Below are 23313 nucleotides of genomic sequence, written 5' to 3'. Positions count from 1 at the left end.
TATGGATATAAGGGATAAAAGCAATTTTTATGAATAGATCGAATTAAAAAATGATGTATTTTGTTATTATTTGATTGTTATATTAAGTAGGGGTTTTTGTTTTCCCTCTTGTCTTTTATGTTGTGATATTTATTACAACAACTATTTTAGTTATTCATTTGTTTATGCTTTGGCAATTATAAAGAATGAAATAATTTTGTAAAAAAAATGTCTATAACTATATTTACCTTCTAGACAGTTTGTATCATATTCATTTTTTTATTTTATTATTTTTCATTTGTAATATTTTAATAAAAAATTATAAATTTGTTTGGCTATATTTTTTATTTAATATATTTTATGGCTGTTTTTGTATAAAGGTTTGCTACATGTTTATTATATGAATTTAAATTGTTTATGAATATATTTTCGCTCTAACATATTTACACATTTCGGCACCACACGATAAAATGACAGATTTTTTTTTTAAAGAGATTTATTCTATTTTTAAGTTATAAAAAAAAAAGAATAAATTATTTAAGGGTTGTAGACGTGTGTGTGATTTTTTTTTTTTTTTTGAAAAATGTTGGAATATATGAGAGAGCGGAAGAAATATGGGAACAACATTCCTAAAAGTTTATCGTCAAAAATAAATAAAAGCAAAATAATACAAAAAAATATATGCTCAAATTATAAAACTATAAAAATAATTGATATATATGAGAATTTACCTTTTAATCAATTAAATAATGAAAGAACAAAAATTAAAGAGATAATATTAGCAAATGATGTTATTGTTGTTTTATTAATTTCAGGTATATCAAGAGCTTATGATATAATAAGTGGTTTATTTTTATGTGAAATAAATCCAAATACTTTTTCAGTAGTACATACAATAGTATATAATACATACAACAACACATTGATAGTAGCTTACGCTTCTTTTCCTGCTCACTTGCAATGCAAAATAATAAACTGCCATGTAAGAAAAAATATGAGAGTGCCAATGCAAAAATGAATAGCAATATGTAAGATAAAAAAATGGAAAAAATGGAAACGGATTTTTTTGTAGGATTTAAAAGTAGGGAAGACAAATTCTTCAGAACTTGGGACACTATTTGGTATAACTTTTTATATAAAAAAATAGTAACTATATAATTATAAGAGTAAATAAAAATATATGAATATGAATTGGTGTATTTTTTTTAATAGAAAAAGTGATATTGAGTCATCCCGCATTTTTCGAGTTTTGTGGTAAGGGTTTTAAAGAATGTTCATAAATGTGTGAGCAAATAAATTATATACTATAAATTTTAATTAATTAAATTTGTTTATTACTATAAACTTTTTTGGGAAAGAAACAAATGGAAGAATAGGGGCAGCAAATTTAAACACAAATTCGTACACCTTCTGGGATATGAAAACATATGAGCAAGTATTTGAAATTGCAGAGGAATTTCAAGAAATAAGGTAAACAAAATGAAAAGTAATAAAATACGAGATATTAAGAAGTGTCTTTTTATTTGTCTACTGGTTTGAAAATGACAACCATTGTCCATCATTTTTCTATAAAAAATGGATTCATATCTATGTTTAACTATTGCTTGCTCAGTATTACATTACATTACATTTCCACACCTGTTAGGGTTTCTGATGGGCTGGTTGCCATGTTTAAGCAGCCGATAAACAGCACAATCCCCTTAGCTTTATTTGACATAGAAAATGGAGAGAGATTGGTAAGGGTTTACTTAAAAAAAAGGAAAAAAAATGCTACCTTGGAGCCTGATATATAAGCTTAAAATGGTTTTGCAATTTTATTTATTTTTTTTCTGAAACAGGTGGATACCATTATATCCATTTTGCCTAGGAGGGAAATGCAATTCCTCGAGCTTCTTGTCTCAAAGCTCTTGGTAAGTGAAGCTGGCTTATTTATGTATATGTCAGTACAATATATGAGCATTGCAAAGTTTCACTACAAAGCTGTGTGTTCCCCTTTTTTAAGATAAAGCAAGAAGGCTCATCTTTACGAATATACGACTTATTGAAAAAGACTCGACAAAAAGTGAAAAATACATATGCATTTCAGCCCACTGCTTTTGTATTCTACGATGTAAGGAAAAGTGTGAATATCGCAATTCATAATTGTGCCTTTAGTTTAAAAAGTTGAAAAAAAATTGCCGCGTATTTTTCATTTTCAAACCCTCAGCACCCATCGCCAATAAACGGAAAAGTTTACAACAACGAAGTGAGAAAGATAGAAAAAAGTGAAAAAATATGAAAAATAGGAAAATTAGGAAAATGTGAAAATATGCTAACCATTTTATTTAACAGATAAGTAAAAAGTTTTTCACAATATCAAACGATTTGATTGAGTTTTGGGACTTAGATTCATTTATGTTGAGGAAAATGTATTCCATATATGTGCCAGGTAAGTTTAATACCAACCATGTAGAAAGGGATGTGAAATTATGAGAAGATTCATACATTTAGTGTTTATAATTATTAATTCTTATAAGATGTAACAAAATTGTGGAAATGAATACATGTTTATTTGCAGGATTAAGAGACCCAGATTTATGTAACCACAGCTTAATGGCTGAAATATTATGTCTATATAGTTCAAATGCTTTTGAAAAAATAAAAAAATATGAAAATTTGTTTAAATATAATAATTGTGAGAGTATTAAAAATAATGAACTTGATGAAAGTGGGATATATAAAGAGTTAAAGAATAATGATGATAAAAATAATATTTTATATAAGAATATAAATGATAATAAATTAAAAATAAATATAAATAAAGACAAGCTAGATTTTGGAGCTCTTTTATTTTTTTCATTAAATGATGGTGAATTTTTAAGTTACATTTCTGAAAATGTGTGTGGGAATTCTGTAGAGGTACTTGCCTCGAATAATAATATGACGGTAAGAAATTATAAAGGGTAACCAAAAAAAAAGCACGTTTCATAATGTATTACTATTTTTATATTATTTTTTATTTGGCTATCTCAGACTATTATATGTGGTGATGATCAGGGATTTGTTCGTATTTTAAGAAATAATCCAAAATTTGATGACTTTGAAATAAAGGGAGAAAATTCAATAAAAGTACGTTAGAACAAAGTAAAAAGTGTTGACAAAATTTATGTGAGTTTTTTAAAACGATTATACCTTTGGATATGTAGTTTGGTAAATATAAATTAGGATATTTGCTCATTCAATGCATCGAGTTATTTTTTCATTTTTTACAGAATGTGAATGATAAAAAGGAATACAACGATGAGTTAGTGATGTCTGAGCAGTTGTACATTGAGGATGATGAAGAAGAAGAAGAAGGAGAGAAAAAGAAAATATATCAAATTAAACGAAAAAAAACTGAATATTATAAAAATGAATTATTAAAAAAACTAAAAACTAAGGATTTGTCTGATAGTAATAGTGAGGATAAGCAAGTTTAGGAATTGAGTTAGCGTGTGTATGTATAAGTTTGATTAGTGACCAAATGAATAACTAAACATGTGCATATACATTACAAAATGATGAAAAGTATAGAGCACAGTTGTCATAAGGTTTTATTTTATACCATTGTTAATCATATTGATATTTATTATTTTTAAAAATTATTATTAAATTAGTTTATTATTTTATTTTTGTGTTTATAACTATATATATACATTCCCATGTAGCTAATTTTTGGTTTGTATAAATTTTGCAACTTTATTGAAAAGTAATTTTAGTCTAAATTGTTATTTTTATTTAAAAAAAAGTAAGTATAATAAAGCAGGAAAATGTTTTTAAAAGTTTATTTCAATTTGCTTAGGGATAGTAAAAAAAAAAAAATTGCATATATAATATATGGCATATATATAGACGGTATATTTAGTATTATTCTTTGGGATAGACTTATAATATTTTGTTAATAAAATATTATCATTATTTTTTGTAAATTTTTAAAAAAATATGAGAAAGTATTTTTTTTTTTTTTTTTTTTTTTCTTAAATTTGGCTAGTTAAGTTTTGGTCATATTTATAGGAAATACTAAATTGAAAAAGAGGGACATAATTTCTTTTTCTTTTTGTAGTAAAATATGAAATGAAAATGTAATGAATAGAAGATAAGAATATATATAAATATTGTAAACAGAATGAGGATACAATTTTATACATATTTGACAATAATATTTTAAATTTAATAAGTAAATATTTATTTTTTTGAATAATTTAAAATGAAAAATGGCCGTAATTCTTTCCATCCTATATTTTTTATATGCATATAAAAATATATTAAATTGATATATAATTAAAAAAAAAAGGTATTGCAATTTTATAGATTTTTTTAATTATTTTTGTAAAAAAAAGGAATAGTTATAAAAATAAAGAAGCTTTAAAAAATAATAATAAAAATAAAACAGCATTTTTCAAAAAAGCTGAATGGAAAGAATAATATTATGTTGTAAGGATAATTTTTTTTTAACTTTTTTTAATTTATATATTCTATAAATTAGCAAATACCTGAATATATAATATACATATATTATATGTACATTTATGAGGAAGAGAAAGAATATAAGGAAATGGTATGAAGACAAAATTTGAATATAAACAATTTTTATGTGATATATATGTAGAGAGGAACTAAGTAAGTTAATCAAACTGAATATGTTGTTTTATAAACAATTTAAAATTCTTATATCGTAAAAAAAAAGTATTGTATATGCTAAATAGTGGGGGTTACATTTAGCTGTTAAATAAAGTATTTTAAAAATATAATAAACAGTTTACGAAAATGTATAATGATTCAGTTACTTGGGAAATATTAGGGCAAGGGAAATGTTCCTTCAAAAAGAAAACAGAACAGCAAATGTTTTGTTTAAATGATTATAATGTTACAGGTTTATGTACAAAAGTAAATTGCCCATTAAGTAATAGTGTATATGGTACTGTAATATTAGATAAAGGTGAAATATATTTATATTTAAAATGCCCAGAACGAGCACATTTACCTAGTGAGTTATGGAGTAAGATATCTCTTACTTTAAATAAAAAGGAATCCTTTAATATTATTTATAAAGAAATGAAACATACACATAATATTAAACAAATTAAAAAATGCATGAAAAGGTATATACGAATCAAAGAAATTTTAAAAAGAAGTAGGAAACTTGTTTTACAAAAACAATTAAAATTAGTTCCAATAAAAAAGAAAACAGAAAGAAGAGATAGAACAAGAGAAAATAAAGCATTGAAAGCTGCCAATATTTTAAATAATGTCGAAGCTGAATTAATAAATCGACTAAATACAGGGGTTTATGGAAATCTTTATAAATTTTTAACCCCAAAAAAAAAAATAAAAAATAAGGAGTCTGAATTGGCTAAGATATTTTCTGAAATTGAAGTGAGTAATGTGGGAAAGAAAAAGAAGAAGCAGCTTGGAGAGGAGATGGAGGAAATAGAAGAGGAGGACGACGAGGAAGAGGATGAAGAGGATGATGAAGAAGAGGATGATGAGGATGAGGACGAAGATGATGAGGACGAGGATGATGATGAAGATGATGATGACGAGGAGGATGACGAGGAGGATGACGAGGAGGATGACGAGGAGGATGATGAAGATGATGATGACGACGACGATGATGATGACGAAGAAGAGGACGATGACGACGACGACGATGAAGAAGAGGAAGAAGACGATGATGAGGAACAGTTTAAGGACGAAAAACTGATGAAGAAAGGGAAAAAGAAAAAAAAAAAATATGTAAAAGAATATGTCGATAATGAGTATATAAAAAAACTACAAGAATCGGGTCAAATATCGGATGGAGATGAAACAGAAGATATAGATGGCAATTACCCGAAGCGCGCAAAAAAAAGGAATAATGGAAACAGTAAGAAATGCAAAAATTGTTGAAAATTGTGATTGTTTTTTATGCATTCTATGTAACATTTATATATATATTGTTTTTCACTTTTATTATTTATAGAAAAGAAAAAGATCCGAATAGCTTACGAGAACGAATAGTTTCGTGGTCTCAAACAGGGAAGAAGTAGGAGAACGAAGTGAAAAGATATCGATAATTTCTGCACAGGATAAAGGAGTTACAAATATGTACACAACTATAAGTATGTATTGTAACAAGACACAGTTTTAGTTTTAATAAAATAGAAGGATGCATAGATATGCTATTTTTAAATTATTTTCTTCTATTATAGAAGAAGTGGTTAAACTTGTTTGTTCATTAAATTTACAAGTTTTGCCGAATTCATTCATTTGTTTAACAAACATTTTATTATTACATATTTTTTATATTGTATTTTTTTTGTAGTATTTAAAAATTCATATGTGTGAAAAAAAATTAATTGAAAATTTTGGATAATGTGGAAGTTCGAAAAAATTTTGAACGACATTTTTCAAAATTCCCATTATTTTAAATGATTAAAAATTTTTTCATTTTTTTTAACTCTCATTTTTCGATTTCCAACAATTTGATAAAAATAATGTCTTTTTAAAATATAATTATTGTTTTATTATGTACATAAAATATGCATAAATCAAAAGCAGTAATATAAAAATAGGATAGAAGATAATGTGATATAAGTTTGAAAAAAAAAAAGAAATGTATAAATTGAATAGTATCTATATGAAAATAAAACATACGCATAAAACATGAACACATATATACTACGTATATCCCCCTTAGTACTCAATAAAATATTATGATGCTGTAGATTGTGAGAACTAGTGGGAATAATGTGGATATGTGTGTTTGAAACGTTTCGGATTATATACAAAATTTAAATGGTTCCAGAATTACGGCTAGTATTAATTGCTTCCGTTTCATCCGTCATAACAATACAATGATTATGTGTTGTATCGACATATTTTTTCTCGATTGTAATAATTTTCAAAACTAGATTTTCCAGTGTGCAAATATGATTATCATGTATTGCACAATAATACGAATATTCAGAAAATAAAGAATATAATTCTTTTTTATAATTATCATTATATTTATGAAATGAAATTAATTGGTTACAAAAAATATTTAAAAAATTATGTATGTCAAAATTGTAGGTCAAAAGAATTGAATATAAAATATTTCTGATTGATATAAACGAATGTGTGCTCATAATACACTTATGTATAGTATTTATTAATTTTTTAATGTTTGAATTTATAATTAATTTAATAATTTTATTTATATCAGGAAAATTATTAAGTTGTATTAAATAAATTATTACCAATATTAGTGGAAGATCATAATTACAGCTATTTATAGCATTTTCGGTATATTGTTTTAAATCTTGAATATTTTCATTTTGAATATTATTATTTTTTATTTCATTTTTGTAAAAATCAATTTTATATTTTTTTTGCATAACACTTAAAATATGGTTATTAAATAAATCTTGATTGGGCTTAGGAATTCTAATATACAAACAATTGCTTATAAAAGAGTCACTTAAATAACTATTGCTGTGAATAAATATTAAGTTTTTACTTTTTATAGCTTTATTTATAAATATTTTTCTGAACTGTACAGGTAAAAAATGAAAAGCTTCAAAAATAAAAATTTTAAAAGAATTTGATTTCGGAGTTGTTAACATATCTTTCAATACATCATTAATATTGTCTAAAAAATTGTCTTTTAATTGTAGGCAAATTATATGAGATATATTTTTGTTGTTAAAAATGGAAAAATCAGGATTATTGCTATTATTGATAATATTTATGGTATTATTACTGTTGCTAGCGTAACTAGTTCTGTTGTTATCATTTATAAATAGGTTATCATTAAAAAGTTTTAATTTATATAATATATAATAAATAATTATTATAATGTTAAAATTCCCATAAAGGAAAAAAATATTTATTGGGGACACGGTTTTATTGTTATTATCACCGATAACTGTATTTGCATTTGTATCAGGTCCATTTAAATCACTTAATTCAGGTTTAACTACTTTGAAATAATTTCTTATACTGTTAACACATTCTAATTTCGCCCCTTTCCTTCCCCTTTTCGTTTTATTATGATTGGCATTTTCAGTGGTGGTGTTATTTACCTTGCTGTTCAGGTTGTTAATATCATTTGCGTTATTTTTTTTTTTTTTCGAAAACTTTTTATTTGGTATCGCTAGCTCATCGATTTCACCTTTGTAGTTTTTTTTAATATATTCTATGGCGTTACATATTTTTAAGTAGGTATCATGATTACATTTTTCTAGTATATTTTCTATTTCTTCAAATACATTAAGGTAAAAATTCATTTATTGTGTGGGTCTATATTTTATACGTATTTCTTATCGAAACAGTATATATATGTGTGTGTGCGCGTGTTTTTAGCATAATCTACAATCCGCAATAATACGATAAAGTATTAAAATATGGGACGAAGCAAGGGAGTATTAAGAGATTCATGTGTGCTAGTTCTATTTATCGGTATATCTTCGTTTCTTTTTTGTTTTTAGCGAATATACTATATTATTAGTAATTCCTTTAGAGTATAAGCAATGTAATAATTTTTTTTATCAAAATTAATGTAATAAAGCATTTAAGCTTTTGCGTTAAATTAGGCTTTAGTTTTAATTTGTAGTTTTCTCTTTACGATTTCACCAGTTAGCTATATATGTATATATATATTTTTTTGGCTAGTTTTCAAAATGAATATACAATTCTTTATACACACATTTTTTTAGTAGAATTAAAAAAGTACATTTTAAAATGAATGCTCAATAATATATTTTAAGCTATTTCTATTTTGATGTTTTTGCTTACTTTATCTTATTTAATATATAAATCATTGAATATAGAAAAGAAAATAAACATATATACACATATAATAATAGAACTATCAAAAATGTAGGCAAATTAATAAGAGAAAATTCTTTTTATATACTACTTAAAAAATAAAATATGTCAATTAATTAATAAGTTATAAAAAATTATTTAAACATAATTTTTTTTTCTATAATGGAACGTATTTTCTCATAGCTTTTATATGAATCATTTTTAATATATGCAAAGATAATGTGGCATTATTATCATTTTCATATTATTCATATTTATTTCACTTAATTTTTGTTTTCATTTTTTTTTACACGCAAATTTACAACATGCATGAATTATTACTTGTATTATTTGATACTTAAAATATTGTCCATTTAAGAGAAATAAAATATGTATATATATTATACGTCCCTATAAGAAATGGGAAAACATTGAAATGCTCGAAGTGAAAAAAATAAAGAGTTTGAATTAGTAAACCCAGTTATTTGGCTATATAATTTTTCGATATATGAAATAAAAAAAAATTTTAATAAGTTATTCTTTATTATAAATATGGTTGGTATAACTATCACACACAGGTTTTCTTCTATAAAATATAGGCAGGAAAAACAATATTTAAATTTAAATAAATTTTAGAATTGAAAAAGAAAAAAAGGTCCTGCTGGGATTCGAACCCAGGTTTGCAGAGTCAGAGTCTGCAGTGCTAACCACTACACTACAGAACCTAACTTGTATTATTTTTAATAGTTAATTATTAATTGTATATTTTTTTAAATATTCTAAAATGATAATTTGTTTTATATTTCTCTATATCTATCATATTTATAATATTTTTATGACGTATCAAATAATGTATACCACTGGAAATTGTACTCGGCTTTTAGGTTATAATATAATTATTTTATGTTGACTTTTAAAGATTTAAATTTTATAAAAAATTTGAAAAAATAGAAAGCGTGTAAATTTTTTTTAAACCTGTATAATTAAGCTAGTATATATTTATTTCCCTTGGTAATAAATATGTTAGTTTAATAATATTGATTTTTTAAAAATATAGCTGTTTGTATATATATATTTTTTAATATTATATATAAGCTAGCCAAATACTTTAAAACGTATAAGAACATATTTGTTTGTAAATAAATGATGATTTATGAACTGAAATGGATTATGGAAATGTTGAAGAGGCCCATAAAAGTTGTGAAAAAAAATACATTGAAAAGATAAGGGTTACATAATGAGAAGCTTTTCTTTTTGTCATTGGTATTAATTATAGTACGATTTGGATGTGATAAAATATATGTGTATATTTATATATTAATAAATAAGAGTATGAAAAAAGTATGTAAGAAAGGATATTTACCCAACATAAGGTTATATTATTATGTTGGATTATTTTATTAAAATAAACATTTCATAAGGTAAAATATTTTTTTATAATTTAATTATGCTTTTCTTTGTGTCCATATAAGGGTTTATATTTTCATCAAAGCAGAATATGGAGCTAATAAAAAGTAAGCTTAAAACACACACATTATATATTTTTTTGTAAAGGTTGAAAAGAGGGAAATAGCATTAAGTTAAAAGAAATTAAAAGGCTTGTGTAGGAATAATGATTGAATAATGCCATTTGTTAATATATATAATTAAAATTTGCTTAGACATATTTCGTAGTTTTTACAAATTATGTATGTTAATAATTTATTGAGCATGGGCTTATGTTAAAGCGATATGATAAAAAAAAAATAAATATTTCGCAAAATGTTTATTATTTTAAAAATTGACTTTATTTAAAATATATTTTTGTGTAAACAGTTTTATTGGTATAAGCATTATGAAAAAAACTTTTGCTATGCTTTTTAAGAGACATATAAATTTGTGTAGATATTTATTTTAAATTATTGATAGGGCTTTTATTTTTTTAAATTTTGGTCAAGTGATATTTAAAAAAAAAAAAAATAATAATAAAATTAAAAGCAAAATAAGGGGACAAAAAATAAAAATAAAGCAAAGTATGCATATGTTAGTGTTAATTTAAAATTGGCTTCTAATTATGCAATGTTTATTTATTTAATTTCTTTACATTTATTTTTTTTTAAATAATATTGATTATTTTAAGAGCATATATTTTGTAAAAATAAATATCAAACGAAAAAAATACATAATATATATATGACTTATATTTTAAACAATATATAGAATATAAAATTAAAAAAAATTAACTTTTATCACTTGTATTCTTATAATATCACAAAATGGGTAAGCTTATTTTTTTAATTATATGTGTGTATACATGTGTGTATGTATGCATATTAATATGGAATACTATATCCTTTCATATTTCTTTTTAATAATAATTACTAGTGTAGATTTTCTGTTTTTTGTGTTTGTATTGGCTAGTTGGTGTGTGCGTTTTTCATGGAAGGTGTATTATATATGACTATCATTTGTTTGTCCTCCACCTTTTGATTACTCTTACTGTTATAAGAACTTGTGAAGTGTTATATAATAATGTAAATGTTTGCTAATACTTTTACATTATCGGGGCCCACATTTTATCAATTTTATATTTACCTTTTTTATAGACGTAAATGATAATCCTTTCATTAAAAATCGATCGAGCACCAGAGTGACAAATGCACCTGGGGGGAACTCCACACTATCATTTGGAAATTGTAAGAAATGAATGATAAAATACGCTTATCGTATCTAAGGCAGAACATATTATAAGCATTGTGCAGTGTGTAAACATATATACATTTTTTTCGATACCATTTTATTGTTTATTCATAATGTTATTTCTTTTTTTATAAATGGGTATAGATATTAGTGAAGAAAATGAAAAACTTCGAGTCAGGCAAGGAAATACCGGATCACAGATGACTCCAAATGCAGAAGCTGCTGGAAATGCAGATGCTAACAAAATGTCAACTCAATCGGACAGAAGAACGAATGTAAAAGTAAACCAACCACCTGGAGGAGCATCAAGCAGTAACTATAAAAATTATGAAAAAATTGTGCCTACTTATTTAGAGTCCCTAAAGCAATTGCCATTCGTCCCCATTTATAATATTAATTTTTTACTTTTCATTTTTTGCAGTCATATTTGGTTAGACTCGCCTTGACGCTGCCTTTTTTAATTTTAAATGTTTTATTGTAACTTATGTATATAAAATTTATTGAATAAAAAACAGAATGAAGAAAAAATAATTATTCATGCTCCCAAAAAAAAGTAGTATTCAAATGGAAGAATCTTTTAATAATGCAATTTTTTTTGTATATTAATTTATAGTATTTCTATCCATTTATCGTTTTCTGTTATTTTATTTTTGCTCCGATATATATAATAGTGTATCGATTTATTTTTAAGATCCACAAATTTAGAATTACTTTAAATAATCAACTATATAAAATAAAATTTTTGGTTTTTAAAGTTTTCCATGCATTCAAAAAGGATGTAAAAATGGTGTAAACAAATAAATGAAGTAACATAAAAAATTGTATTTACACTGTTTAACATGCATAAGATATATGTGTACTGTATATGTAGAGACACTTGGTTGGGTACTAAAAAAACGGATCTGAAAAGGTAGATAAAAGGGCTTGTATTTTTTTGTTTCCTAACCCTGAACAATTAATGAGATCCTCTTTTTTTGCCTTAACAATACTTGAAAAATTTTTTAATTTATTTGTAATAGTAAAACAATCTGTAGAATTAATACAACGTATTTTTTTTAAAAGTTCATGTATTTTTTCTTCATTATTGGAAAATTTTTTATTATTTTTAATATATGATATATTTTTTTCAAAAATTTTAAAATCTTCTATAACTCTTGCACATTCATCATTAGTCCAACATAATATGAGTGTCATGTTATTACAAAAAGCTAGTTGATTTATTTCACCCAATGGGTTTTCTATATTGTCTATATCTACTAAGCATAGTAATAATCGATTATTATATTTATTAGTTAATGTTTCGATTCTTGCTTTTAAATAATTTGGTCTTAGGCGATGATATTTCATTGATATAAATAAGCATGCGTTATTTTTTCCAATTAAAAAATCAGGTACTATTTCGTTAAATTTATATTGTACTCTATTTATTTTTTTTAAAACTGGATTTAATTTTTGTCTTGGGGATATAATTAAGTACTGATCTGAATTGGGGTCATGGTATAATTTTTGTTTTTCTTCAATCCCTGTTTCCATTGTTTGGATTTTTATAATTTTTTTTTATATTTTTTTTCCTGATTTTTTCATATTTGAAAGGGATATAGCCATAAGCACATACATAAGTATGTTCATAATATAAATAAATGCATTTTTATAATAACAATTTTTTTAATTATTTTTTTTAATTAATTTTTTTAATTAATTTTTTTTGAGTACCACACACATATTTGGGCTCTCCGTAAAAAATCGTGAACTAATGAAGTAATGAAGTGACAATTTAAAATGTTCGTTCTTTTACATTTACTAAATATTACATATACGGTGCCTATATGCATAGTTTTTTTTTTTCAAAAAATAAAAATAATAAAAAAAAGATAATAATTTACTATTATTATGAATTAAAAAAATAAATAAATAGTAATTAAAAAACGTATGGAAATAAACTCATATCATAATTAAGAAATTGCATAGATATACAACATGATAATTTATTATGCTACCCTTTTGAGATTTGAAAAAGAGAGATATTCAAAGATGATAATATAAATGAAAGTCATTATTTAACAAAAAGGTATATAAAAATAAATATAAGTGTGAGATATTGTGGCTATATATTTTATTTATATATACCTTCTCCAGGAGCATTGATTATTTTAAGCTGGTCTACGTTTTAACAAAAACAAGGGAAGAAAGAACAGAGACAAAGCGAAAGAAATGGGAAAGTAACAATCCAATGAACTGCTAAGGGTGTGCATAAATAAGGTTAGTATACGAACTTATGAAAAATAATTGAAAAAGAAATAATATGATTAATATGAAAGGGGGTGACGAAAGTGAATTTAAAAAAAACGAAGAAGATAATAATAACATATTGTGTTATGTTAAATGGATAACTAACATAATTAATGGTGATGATGTATTGAAAATTAATTGGGATGATATAGAATTTGAAAAATCGAAAAAAAGAAAATTGAAAATAAAGGAAAGAGAAGAAATTTGTATTGAAAAAAAAAAAAAAAAAAACGATGAAAATAGTGGTATAACCTCATTATATAATAAAAGTAGAAATATAATAGGTCAATGGAAATCATTATATAATATAAAATCAATAAAGAATTGGACAAATAAAAATGAATTTAAAGATGATTTAGAAAATGATAATAGTTTTTCGTCATGTAGCACATCCGAAATTGGAAGTGAAGGCGAAGGTAACAAAACAGGAAAGGGAAAAGATCCTATTAATGGGATTAAAAAAAAAGAAAAGAAAAACATAGATTATACAGCCTTAAGTAGCTACATAAATGAGACATCATTTTCTGATGAAAGTGATGACCATAAGAATGAAGGTCGAGACACCGATTTAATTAGTTATAATACATTTGAAGAAATAATAAACAAAAACAAAGAATTGGATATGATATTTTTTCATAATTTAAATATTCATGGGAATAATGATAAAGAAAAGAAGGAAGCCGTGAAGAATGAACAGAATGCAGTTATTGATAGGAGTACAAAAAATAATAGACTTGTAAATGTGAAAGCTGATTTTGAAAAAGAAAGTAATAATAAAATAGTTGGAAACAAATTAATTAATAATATAAAAAATGAAAATATTAATAATCGTTTGAATTTAAAATTAGAACCAGATTTTGATCCTTCAAAAAGAATGGAAAATAATAATTTTTGTTTTTGGAATATGGAAAATGAAACATACATAACAAGACCTTTATATGCAAATCAATTAAATAAAAAAAGTTACACATTATTAGATGAATCTGAAGAAATGATTAAACAGTTTTCATCAAATCAATATTCAATCAAATTTGTTCCTCGGCATTTACTTTATTCTGTAAGTCAAGTAGCGTCAAGGACATTTTTTGATCCTCTATATAGAAAGCAATTATTTTTTTAACATACTTTTTTTTGCACTAATATACAATTGTTTGTTTGTTCAACTGATTTATTATATTTAAATAGTTTTACTAGCATACCCAATTTTTTATATTTTATATTTTATATTTTATATTTTACATATTTTTATCTTTTTTTTACGTAAAGGTTGTTTTGGCAACTTGAAAAAATTAAACACAAAATATGATGGCAATTTTGAGAGCATATTATTTATATGGTTACATATAGGAAGATGGTGTTTTTTTTTTTTGAAAAATACAAAGTAATATGCTACCCTATATTATATATACACCAATTTTTATGGAAACGTATTTGTTTTGAAATTTTGAAAAATGTAGTATAGATGGCAATTATGATAAGATAGGGGAAAGGCAAATAAGTAGCAGCACTGCACAATTCCAAATTTTATTTACTTTATTGGAATAGTGCAACGGAAAAAGAGTATGTTAAGTTTGACTAATTTGAGGTGGCAAAAATCAGACACATGGATTTGTTAGGGAGGTCGATGGTGTGATATGGTTATAGCATAGAGTCGTATATACATTGGTATAACTATATTTTGTTCGTTTTAAAAAGGTTGAAAATGGGTGTAGCAATAAATAGGTGTCATTTATTATTGTAAATTCAAGCATATTTATAGAGAGTTCAAAGTAAAAAACTGTTTAGTTGTGTTTGCTCCTATTTGTTATGCATATATCAACTTAAATATTATTAAAGGCTGTTCCGTATTTTATATTATTGTAACTTTTTAATTGGATTAAAGATATGGGGGGAGTGTTAGGATGGATATTCATGGGTATGGAAATATGAATGAAGTAATATATTTAAAAAATGATTTTCCATTTTTATGAATATGTGTGTGCATGTTGATTTTTTAAATTTCTATATGATGAGTTATAATATCCATATATTTTAGCTATTGAAATTTATATAAATTTTTATTTCATTTTATTTTTTCTTTCCATGTTTTATGTATATAAATTAGTAAAGCAAGTTAAGTGAACATGTCGATATATAAATTATATATTATATTCATAAATATTTTTAAACGAATTAAATCCTATAAACGATTGTTTTAAAAAAAGTATATAATTATAGAGTTAATTTTTGTTTATATATAGTGTGTTATAACATTTCAACATTATAATCTCTATTCTAAAAATTTGTTTGTCGTTCGATTTTTAGTGTTATATATATAATATAGCAAATAAAATGAATTTTGTTTTTTTTTTAAATACTATCACACACGTTAGGAGATATTCAAATTTTGGGAATAATATTTATAAGATATAAAAAAATGTAAAAACAAAAAATAAGAAAGATAAAGTAGGGTTATTAAATTTTGAATGTATTTAAAAAACTCCGTTTCAATTGGTAAAATTTTAGAATTAATTTTTTTTTTTTTTTTTTTTGCTTCCAATTTATTTGAACAGCGACTAGGTGCGTTCTTTTATATTAAATAAATTATATATATATTTTTTGTAAATTTTATTAAATTTTTCTTGTTTTTTTTCTTTTCATTATATATTAGATTTTTTATAAATTTTGAATTACCTACTAGCATGCCTTCTATGTGTCATTGAAAATAAAAAAATTTGATGAATAATATTGTATTATATATATAGTATATAATATCTATATATGTAGATATCGTGTGTATATGATAAATTATTATATACCCATGTGCTAGACAAATAAAATAAACGGATGAATATTATGAGAAAGGCATATTAACATGTGTTACAAAAACTTGTGGAAATAAACAAGATAGTTCAGTGACTTGTTTTATTTATAATTTTTTTTGATATTTTATAAAGGGTTCTATATTTGAATACTTTATTATTTTTTGTTTTTTTAATTTTTTTTTTGTATAATTTAGATATATGAAATACTTTGAATTAAGCAAATTATGTATGAATAGTATATTTTTTTCTTAATAATATTTTGATAAATTGATTGATATGCATTTTTCAAATCTTATAATAATAAACCCAAAAAAAGTTACACTAACAAGCATCGTACACACATATTATTGTTTGTGATAAGGTCATCACAGATTAAGACAAAATAGTATGGAGGAAAATATAAGCATTGATAGAGGGATTTAAAAAATAAAGAGAAAAGGCAATGATTTTTAATTTGAAAAAAAGTAAAAAAAACGAAGATGGATCAAATAAGGATAGTAAAAAGACAAATGAAACTAGTGGGACTGAAAAAAAAGAAAAAAGTAATAAGTGGTATAACAAAATTGTAAATAATTCAACAAAAAAAGATAAAGATAAGAATAATGATAGTATAGTATATGATGATGAAAGTAAAGTAGGAGAAAATGATCATCATATGAAAGAATATGAACTGGAAGACCAGTTAAAAGAAACCCTAAAATCAATTACTGCTTTATCTATAAAGGTAAAAGAATATGAAGTGAAAATAGAGGAGTTAGAAAAGGAGTTAAAATTAGAAAAAGAAAAACAAATTAATAAAGAATATGAAAAAGAATTAAATGAGAAATCAGAATTTATAAAAAGACAAATGGAATTATTAAAGGAAAAGGAATTAAATATAAATTTAAAAGAAAATAAAATTAATAATAAAGAAATAATAACATTAAAAAGGGAAGAAAAATTAAATGATATAGAAAGTGAGTATATTGAAAAAAATAAAGAAAAAGAAAAATTAAATTATGAAGTTACAAATATAAAAATGTCTTTAGATAAATTGACTTGTGAAGTTCAAGAAAAAAAAGATAACTTAGAAAAAATAAATAAAAAGGTTATTGAAAAAGAAAATAATTTAAGAGAATTAAAAGAGTTTATGAAAGAAAAAAATGAAATTATTGAATCATTAGATGGAACAATAAATGATAAAAAAAATGCTTATGAAAAATTAGAAATAAGTTTTGAAGAAAAACGGAAAATGATTGAAATGCTGGATAGTAAGTTAATAGAAAAAGAAGAGAATTTTGCAAATAAACAAGCGAAACTTGAAAAGGAAAATGAAATAATTATAGAAAAGTTAAAAGATATTGAGAGTAGAGAGAAAGATTTTAAAAGTAAAGAAGAAAAGTTTGCTAGCATGGAAAACGAATTGAATACTCTTAAAAGTGATTTATCTAAAAATGCATGTCAAATGGAAGTATACAAATTAGAAATAAAAGATTTGAGTCAATCGTTAGTTGAAAAAGAAAGAGAAATATTTGAAATAAAAAATGAATATGATGATAAAATAAATAATATGAAAGAAAAATTGTCTAGCATTAATGATAAGGGTATAGATAATACAGTTCTACATTCTGATGAAGAAAAAATAAATAAATTATTAAAAGAAAAAGAAACAGAACTGAATGAGATACATAAAAAATATAATCTCGAAATTGAAACGATAAAAAATGAATTAAATGAAAAAGAAGAAGAGTTAGAAAAAAATAAAAAAGCACACACTGTTGAAGTAACCAATTTAACAAAAGAAATAAAAGTATGGGAAAAAAAAACAGAGGATGCTAAAGAAGGACATAAAAACGAGATAAACGAATTGAATAACCAATTAAGTAAACTAAATAAAGAGAAAGATAATATAAAAAATGAAAACGCCGAATTAAATGATAAAATAAGTTCACTAAATAGTGAAGTAAACATATTAAATAAAGACAAACAAACATTAGGTAATGATATTAAAACATTAAATGATCTTATAAATAATTTAAAAAATGAAATAAACACATCAGATAATAAAATGAATAAAATGAAAGAAGACCTAGCTATGTTGAATGAAGAGATGGAAGGGAAATGTGTTGTTATTGACGAAATTGAAAAAAAATATAAGAATGAAATATTTATGTTAGAAGAAAAATTAAAAGAAAAAGAAAATTATGCAGATTTAAATGATGAAATAAGTATATTAAGAAATTCTATATATGTTAAGGAAAAAGAATTTATTGAAATGAAAGAATTTTATGAAAATAAAATAAATTTATTTAATAAAAATTTTGAAGAAAAAAAAAATATTTATGAAAATGAATTAAATAGTTTACGATTAAAATATGACAATGAACAGGGTTTGATAAAACAAATAGATGAGTTAAATATACAAAAATTAAAAACAGAAGAAAAATATTTACAGTTATATAATGATAATATGCATATGTTTAGGTCGATATGTACCAAAATAGATATGCCATATTCTGAAAATATCAAAGGCTCTGATCTTGTGGATTTTGTAACTGCTTATATAAAACGCAGAGATGAATCTTCATCCGATGCAAACCCAGATACCACACACAAAGAGATGGTAGCCGAATTAGAAAAAAGACATGCAGCTATTGTTGCAGAGTTAGAAGAGAAGCATAAAGAAGAGATAGCTAAATTGGGAGAAGGGCATAAAGAAGTGGTACTCCGATTAGGGGACCAACATAAAGAAGAGACGATTATATTGGAGGAGAAACATAAAGACGTGATAACCAAATTAGGGGAGCAGCATAAGGAAAATATTATCAAATTGGAAGAAGAACATAAAGATGTAGTAACAAAATTAGGGGACCAGTATAAAGAAGAGATTGCTAAATTGAAAGAAGGGCATGCAGCTGTTGTGGCCGAGTTAGAAGAGAAACATAAATTGGGAGAAGGTCACAAAGAAATGGTAGATGAATTAGAAAAAAGGCATGCAGATTTTGTGGAAGGACTAGAAGAGAAACACAAGGCAGAGACAGCTAAATTGGAAGAAGGGCATAAAGCAGAGATGAACGAGGCCGAAAAAAGGCATGCAGATTTTGTGGAAGGATTAGAAGAGAAACACAAGGCAGAAACAGCTAAATTGGAAGAAGGGCATAGAGAAGTGGTAGCCGGATTAGAAGAAAAGCATAAAGAAGTAGTAGCCGAGTTAGAAGAGAAGCATAAAGAAGAGATAGCTAAATTGGAGGAAGGGCATAAAGAAGTGATGGCCGAATTAGGGGAAAAACATAAAGAGGTAGTAGCCGGGTTAGAAGCGAAACATAACTTGGAAGAAGGGCATAAAGAAATGGTGGCGGAATTAGAAAAAAGGCATGCAGATCTTGTGGCTGTATTAGAAGAACAGCATAAAGCAGAGATTATCAAATTGGGAGAAGAGCATAAAGAAGTGGTAGCCGGGATAGAAGAGAAATATAAGGTCGAGGCAATTAAATTAGCAGAAGAGCATAAAGATGTAGTAACAAAATTAGGGGAGCAGCATAAAGAAGAGATCGCTAAGTTGGAAGACGGGCACAAAGAAGTGGTGAACGAGGTCGAAAAAAAAAATGCAAATTTGTTGAATATGTTAGAAGAAAACCATAAGAATGAGATGATCAAATTGAAAGAGGAACATAAAGAATCTGCAAGTGACTTAGTAGAAAAATTATACCAAAAAGATGAAGAAGTAAAGAATTCAAATAATAAAATTGAAGAGCTAACAAATGTAATAAAAGATTTAAATGATTCTATAATGTGTTATAAAAAACAAATATTAGAGGAGGTAGAAAAAAGAAATGAATATAATGAAGAAATAAACAAATTAAAAATTGTACAAAATGAAATGAAAGATATGAATGATAAGAAAATATTAGAAAAGGAAAATGAAATAAAAAAATTAAATAAAAAGCTATCAAATTATAAAGTTTTTGAAACAAAAGAGAATATATATAAGAATTCTGAAGTGGTAGTTAATGAAAATAAGGAAAGAATTATAGTAGACAGTGTGTGTAAAGAAAATATTTCTGAATCGGATGTTGAAGGGAAAGGAGGAAATTTAAAAATGACTTTGTCATTAAAAAAGAGAGAAAGAAATATATTTTCAATAAATGATAATAAAAATGAAAGTAGCGAATTAGTTGATACTATAAAAAGTGCATATATTAATAAAATTGAAATGTATAAAAAAGAAATAGAGGATAATGGTAAAAATATAGAAGATTTGAAAAATAAAATATTAGACTTAAGCAATGAATTAATTAATTTAGAAAATATGAAAAATGTTTTAACTGATGAAAATAATAATTTAAAGAAAGAAATAGAAATAAAAGATAACAAACTTAATGAAAAAGAAAAAAATGAGAATACTGAAATTTTAAATCTTAATGATGATATTATAAAATTAAAAAAAGAAATTTTAGAATGGAAAGATGAAGAAGAGAAATTGACAAAAGAAAATATAAAACTAAAAAATGATATAGAACAAATTAATAAAGAATATAAAATAAAGGAAGAAAATCTTATGATCAAATTTAATGAAAATATAAATGAAGTTACTAGTTTAAAAAATCAGATAGAAATTGAAAAAATGAAACTTGATGAATTAAATAAAAATTATGAATTACTTTTAGCTGAAAAAAGAGAAACAAATATGATCATATCAAATGATGATAATAAGATAGTGGAAAATAATATTTTGGAAGATACAGATTCAAAACAAAATAATTTAAATAAAAACGTTGAAGATAAGACAGGTGATGATGTAAATTGTGAAAAAAATAATGATCAAGCAAAAGAAATTTCATATCTAAAAGATGAAATAAAAAAGATTAGTATGCTATATGGTGAAGAATTAAATAGAAAAAATAGCTATGACGAAAAAGTAAAAAATTTAACTAACGAATTGAAGGAATTAAAAATAAGAAACAAGAAAGGTGAAGAAGCAATTGCTGAGTTAAATAAACTGAAGAATGTTAAAGAAAAAAATAAAAGTGTAAAACAAAATGATGAATCGTCAAGTAATAATATTATTACAAAAGAAGGGGATAAAAACCCAGAGTATGTAAGTAATGATGATAAGATGCAGAAAGATTGGAGAGCGAATCTAGTTTTAAAATTGAAGGAAAAACCAGATTTATGGGATAATATTAATAGTTTGGAAAAAGAAAACTTTAAAGTGATGAGTATTGTAAAGGAAAATAAAAATGTGCAGAATGATAAGATTGTAGGAATATATAGCTATTTTAAAAAGTGTGAAAAAGAGCTAAAAAATGATATGCTAGTTATTTGTTTAGTATTAAAAGATATTTTAAGTATATTATTTTTAAATGATAATTTTGTAAACCTATTTGAAAAGATTGATAAAATATTGTGGAAACAAATGTATATACCAACAGAAATAAGAATATTATTTTTACGATATTTTAGCTTTTTAGATAAGTTAAGAAATTATGTAAAATGTGTAAATGAAGAATATGTTAATAATGAAAGGTATGAATATTCTTGGGCTTTATTTCAAACCTATTTAGAAACAGCTAGTAATTTAAAAAAAGAAATGATATATTATGTTTTGGAAAAAGCAGAAAAGGATAGTTGTGAAAATAATAGTAGCAATTTTGATAAACCCAAAATAACTGATATTTTAAATTTTTCAAAAGACAGCATTCGGCTTAAGACCATAGCTCAATTACGAAAAGAATTGAACTTTGAAAGAGAAGCAAAAAATATATTAAATTATGATTATCAAATTATTTTAAATAAATATCATGAATGTTTGAGAAAATTAAAAATTGTGAAAAATATGGCAAGAGAATTAGATTTTAATTATAATGTAAGTAGCAAATTTTCTATTAAAAAAGAATTGGAAATGTGTTCAGATGAAAATGATGAATTTAAATATAACAACATAAAAAATAATGAAGAAAAAAATGATACTATTAAGGATCCTAAACATAATAATTTAATTCAAAAAATAATTAATTTACAACGAAATAAAAAAACTGAAAAAAAAAAAAATAATTTGGTGAATGAAATAAATACTATGTATCCTGGTGATACAACCCCAAAGGGAAAAATATTCACCACCAATGATAATTCAAAACAAAATGAAATACTTAAAAAAAAAGATAATATAAATAATAACATAATCCACAAAAATGTTTATACAGGTCAAGTGAAAAATATTTTTAATGAACCTGTGGAAAGAAAAGTTAGGATAAGCTTTATTCATAAAAGTCCGTTTAACTAACTTTTTTTATAAGACAAAATGGGGGCTAATTATGTGCCTGCATTTTTTCGCTTTTTTTTCATTTTTTTTTTCATTTTACTTTTTCCGTTTTTTTTCCATTTTTTTGTGTTAATTTTTTAAAACATTTAATCATTTATTTGTAAAATATGATATTTTTTAATTTTTTATGAAAATTAAATTCTCACACAGAGTGAATAAAAGTGTTGGGAAAAGAAAACGGGGGATAATTCATCCCTACACAATTATGAGGTATATGGTAAAAAGGTGTGTGTTTTTTATTTATGGTTTAAAAGGGGGAAGCATATTGGTTTTACATTTGAATAATATATTAAATAGTGTTTTCTATAAAAAATTATAAATTTTTTTTTAAAGTAACCTACAAAATAGTTACTATTCTGCTTGCTCAAAAAGGTTAGGAAGTGTGGTAGTTCAACAAAAGTGGAAATGATAGGACGTATATTAATTTTGGTGAATTAAAAAAAAATTAAAAAATTATTTCAGTTATAAATACCA

At 24.0% G+C, this 23313-nt stretch overlaps 7 protein-coding genes and 1 non-coding gene across 8 annotated transcripts; 5 read left to right on the top strand and 3 right to left on the bottom strand.

Annotated features, from left to right (window-relative positions):
* Positions 1 to 562: 562 nt before the first annotated feature.
* PCHAS_0303800 (conserved Plasmodium protein, unknown function) lies at positions 563 to 3437 on the top strand (the record flags this gene model as incomplete). Its single annotated transcript, XM_016799449.1, has 12 exons — positions 563 to 961; positions 1052 to 1100; positions 1192 to 1233; positions 1338 to 1449; positions 1625 to 1715; positions 1818 to 1889; positions 1982 to 2089; positions 2186 to 2224; positions 2311 to 2407; positions 2537 to 2904; positions 2992 to 3087; positions 3231 to 3437. The coding sequence occupies 12 exons, from the start codon at positions 563 to 565 to the stop codon at positions 3435 to 3437; spliced, it is 1680 nt and encodes a 559-aa protein (XP_016653156.1).
* Positions 3438 to 4764: 1327 nt separating this feature from the next.
* PCHAS_0303700 (protein MAK16, putative) lies at positions 4765 to 5997 on the top strand (the record flags this gene model as incomplete). Its single annotated transcript, XM_016799444.1, has 2 exons — positions 4765 to 5863; positions 5960 to 5997. The coding sequence occupies 2 exons, from the start codon at positions 4765 to 4767 to the stop codon at positions 5995 to 5997; spliced, it is 1137 nt and encodes a 378-aa protein (XP_016653155.1).
* Positions 5998 to 6770: 773 nt separating this feature from the next.
* On the bottom strand, positions 6771 to 8246 carry PCHAS_0303600 (conserved Plasmodium protein, unknown function; the record flags this gene model as incomplete). Its single annotated transcript, XM_736351.2, has 1 exon — positions 6771 to 8246. The coding sequence occupies one exon, from the start codon at positions 8244 to 8246 to the stop codon at positions 6771 to 6773; it is 1476 nt and encodes a 491-aa protein (XP_741444.2).
* A 1173-nt stretch (positions 8247 to 9419) lies between these two features.
* On the bottom strand, positions 9420 to 9491 carry PCHAS_0303520. The gene has a single exon. It is a non-coding gene; the product is annotated as a tRNA-Gln (tRNA).
* Positions 9492 to 11021: 1530 nt separating this feature from the next.
* PCHAS_0303500 (conserved Plasmodium protein, unknown function) lies at positions 11022 to 11880 on the top strand (the record flags this gene model as incomplete). Its single annotated transcript, XM_016799439.1, has 4 exons — positions 11022 to 11025; positions 11352 to 11441; positions 11590 to 11757; positions 11867 to 11880. The coding sequence occupies 4 exons, from the start codon at positions 11022 to 11024 to the stop codon at positions 11878 to 11880; spliced, it is 276 nt and encodes a 91-aa protein (XP_016653154.1).
* Positions 11881 to 12333: 453 nt separating this feature from the next.
* Positions 12334 to 12978, bottom strand: PCHAS_0303400 (ERCC1 nucleotide excision repair protein, putative; the record flags this gene model as incomplete). Its single annotated transcript, XM_740336.1, has 1 exon — positions 12334 to 12978. The coding sequence occupies one exon, from the start codon at positions 12976 to 12978 to the stop codon at positions 12334 to 12336; it is 645 nt and encodes a 214-aa protein (XP_745429.1).
* Positions 12979 to 13747: 769 nt separating this feature from the next.
* On the top strand, positions 13748 to 14854 carry PCHAS_0303300 (conserved Plasmodium protein, unknown function; the record flags this gene model as incomplete). Its single annotated transcript, XM_740337.2, has 1 exon — positions 13748 to 14854. The coding sequence occupies one exon, from the start codon at positions 13748 to 13750 to the stop codon at positions 14852 to 14854; it is 1107 nt and encodes a 368-aa protein (XP_745430.2).
* A 2126-nt stretch (positions 14855 to 16980) lies between these two features.
* Positions 16981 to 22800, top strand: PCHAS_0303200 (repetitive organellar protein, putative; the record flags this gene model as incomplete). The annotated part of the gene is made up of 1 exon (XM_732186.2): positions 16981 to 22800. One exon carries the CDS (start codon positions 16981 to 16983, stop codon positions 22798 to 22800), a length of 5820 nt encoding a protein of 1939 aa, XP_737279.2.
* Positions 22801 to 23313: the final 513 nt, after the last annotated feature.

The sequence above is a fragment of the Plasmodium chabaudi genome (genome assembly GCF_900002335.3).
Source record: "Plasmodium chabaudi chabaudi strain AS genome assembly, chromosome: 3".
In the NCBI taxonomy this organism is placed as follows: Eukaryota; Apicomplexa; class Aconoidasida; order Haemosporida; family Plasmodiidae; genus Plasmodium; species Plasmodium chabaudi.
This window is presented reverse-complemented; position numbering and strand designations above follow the sequence as displayed.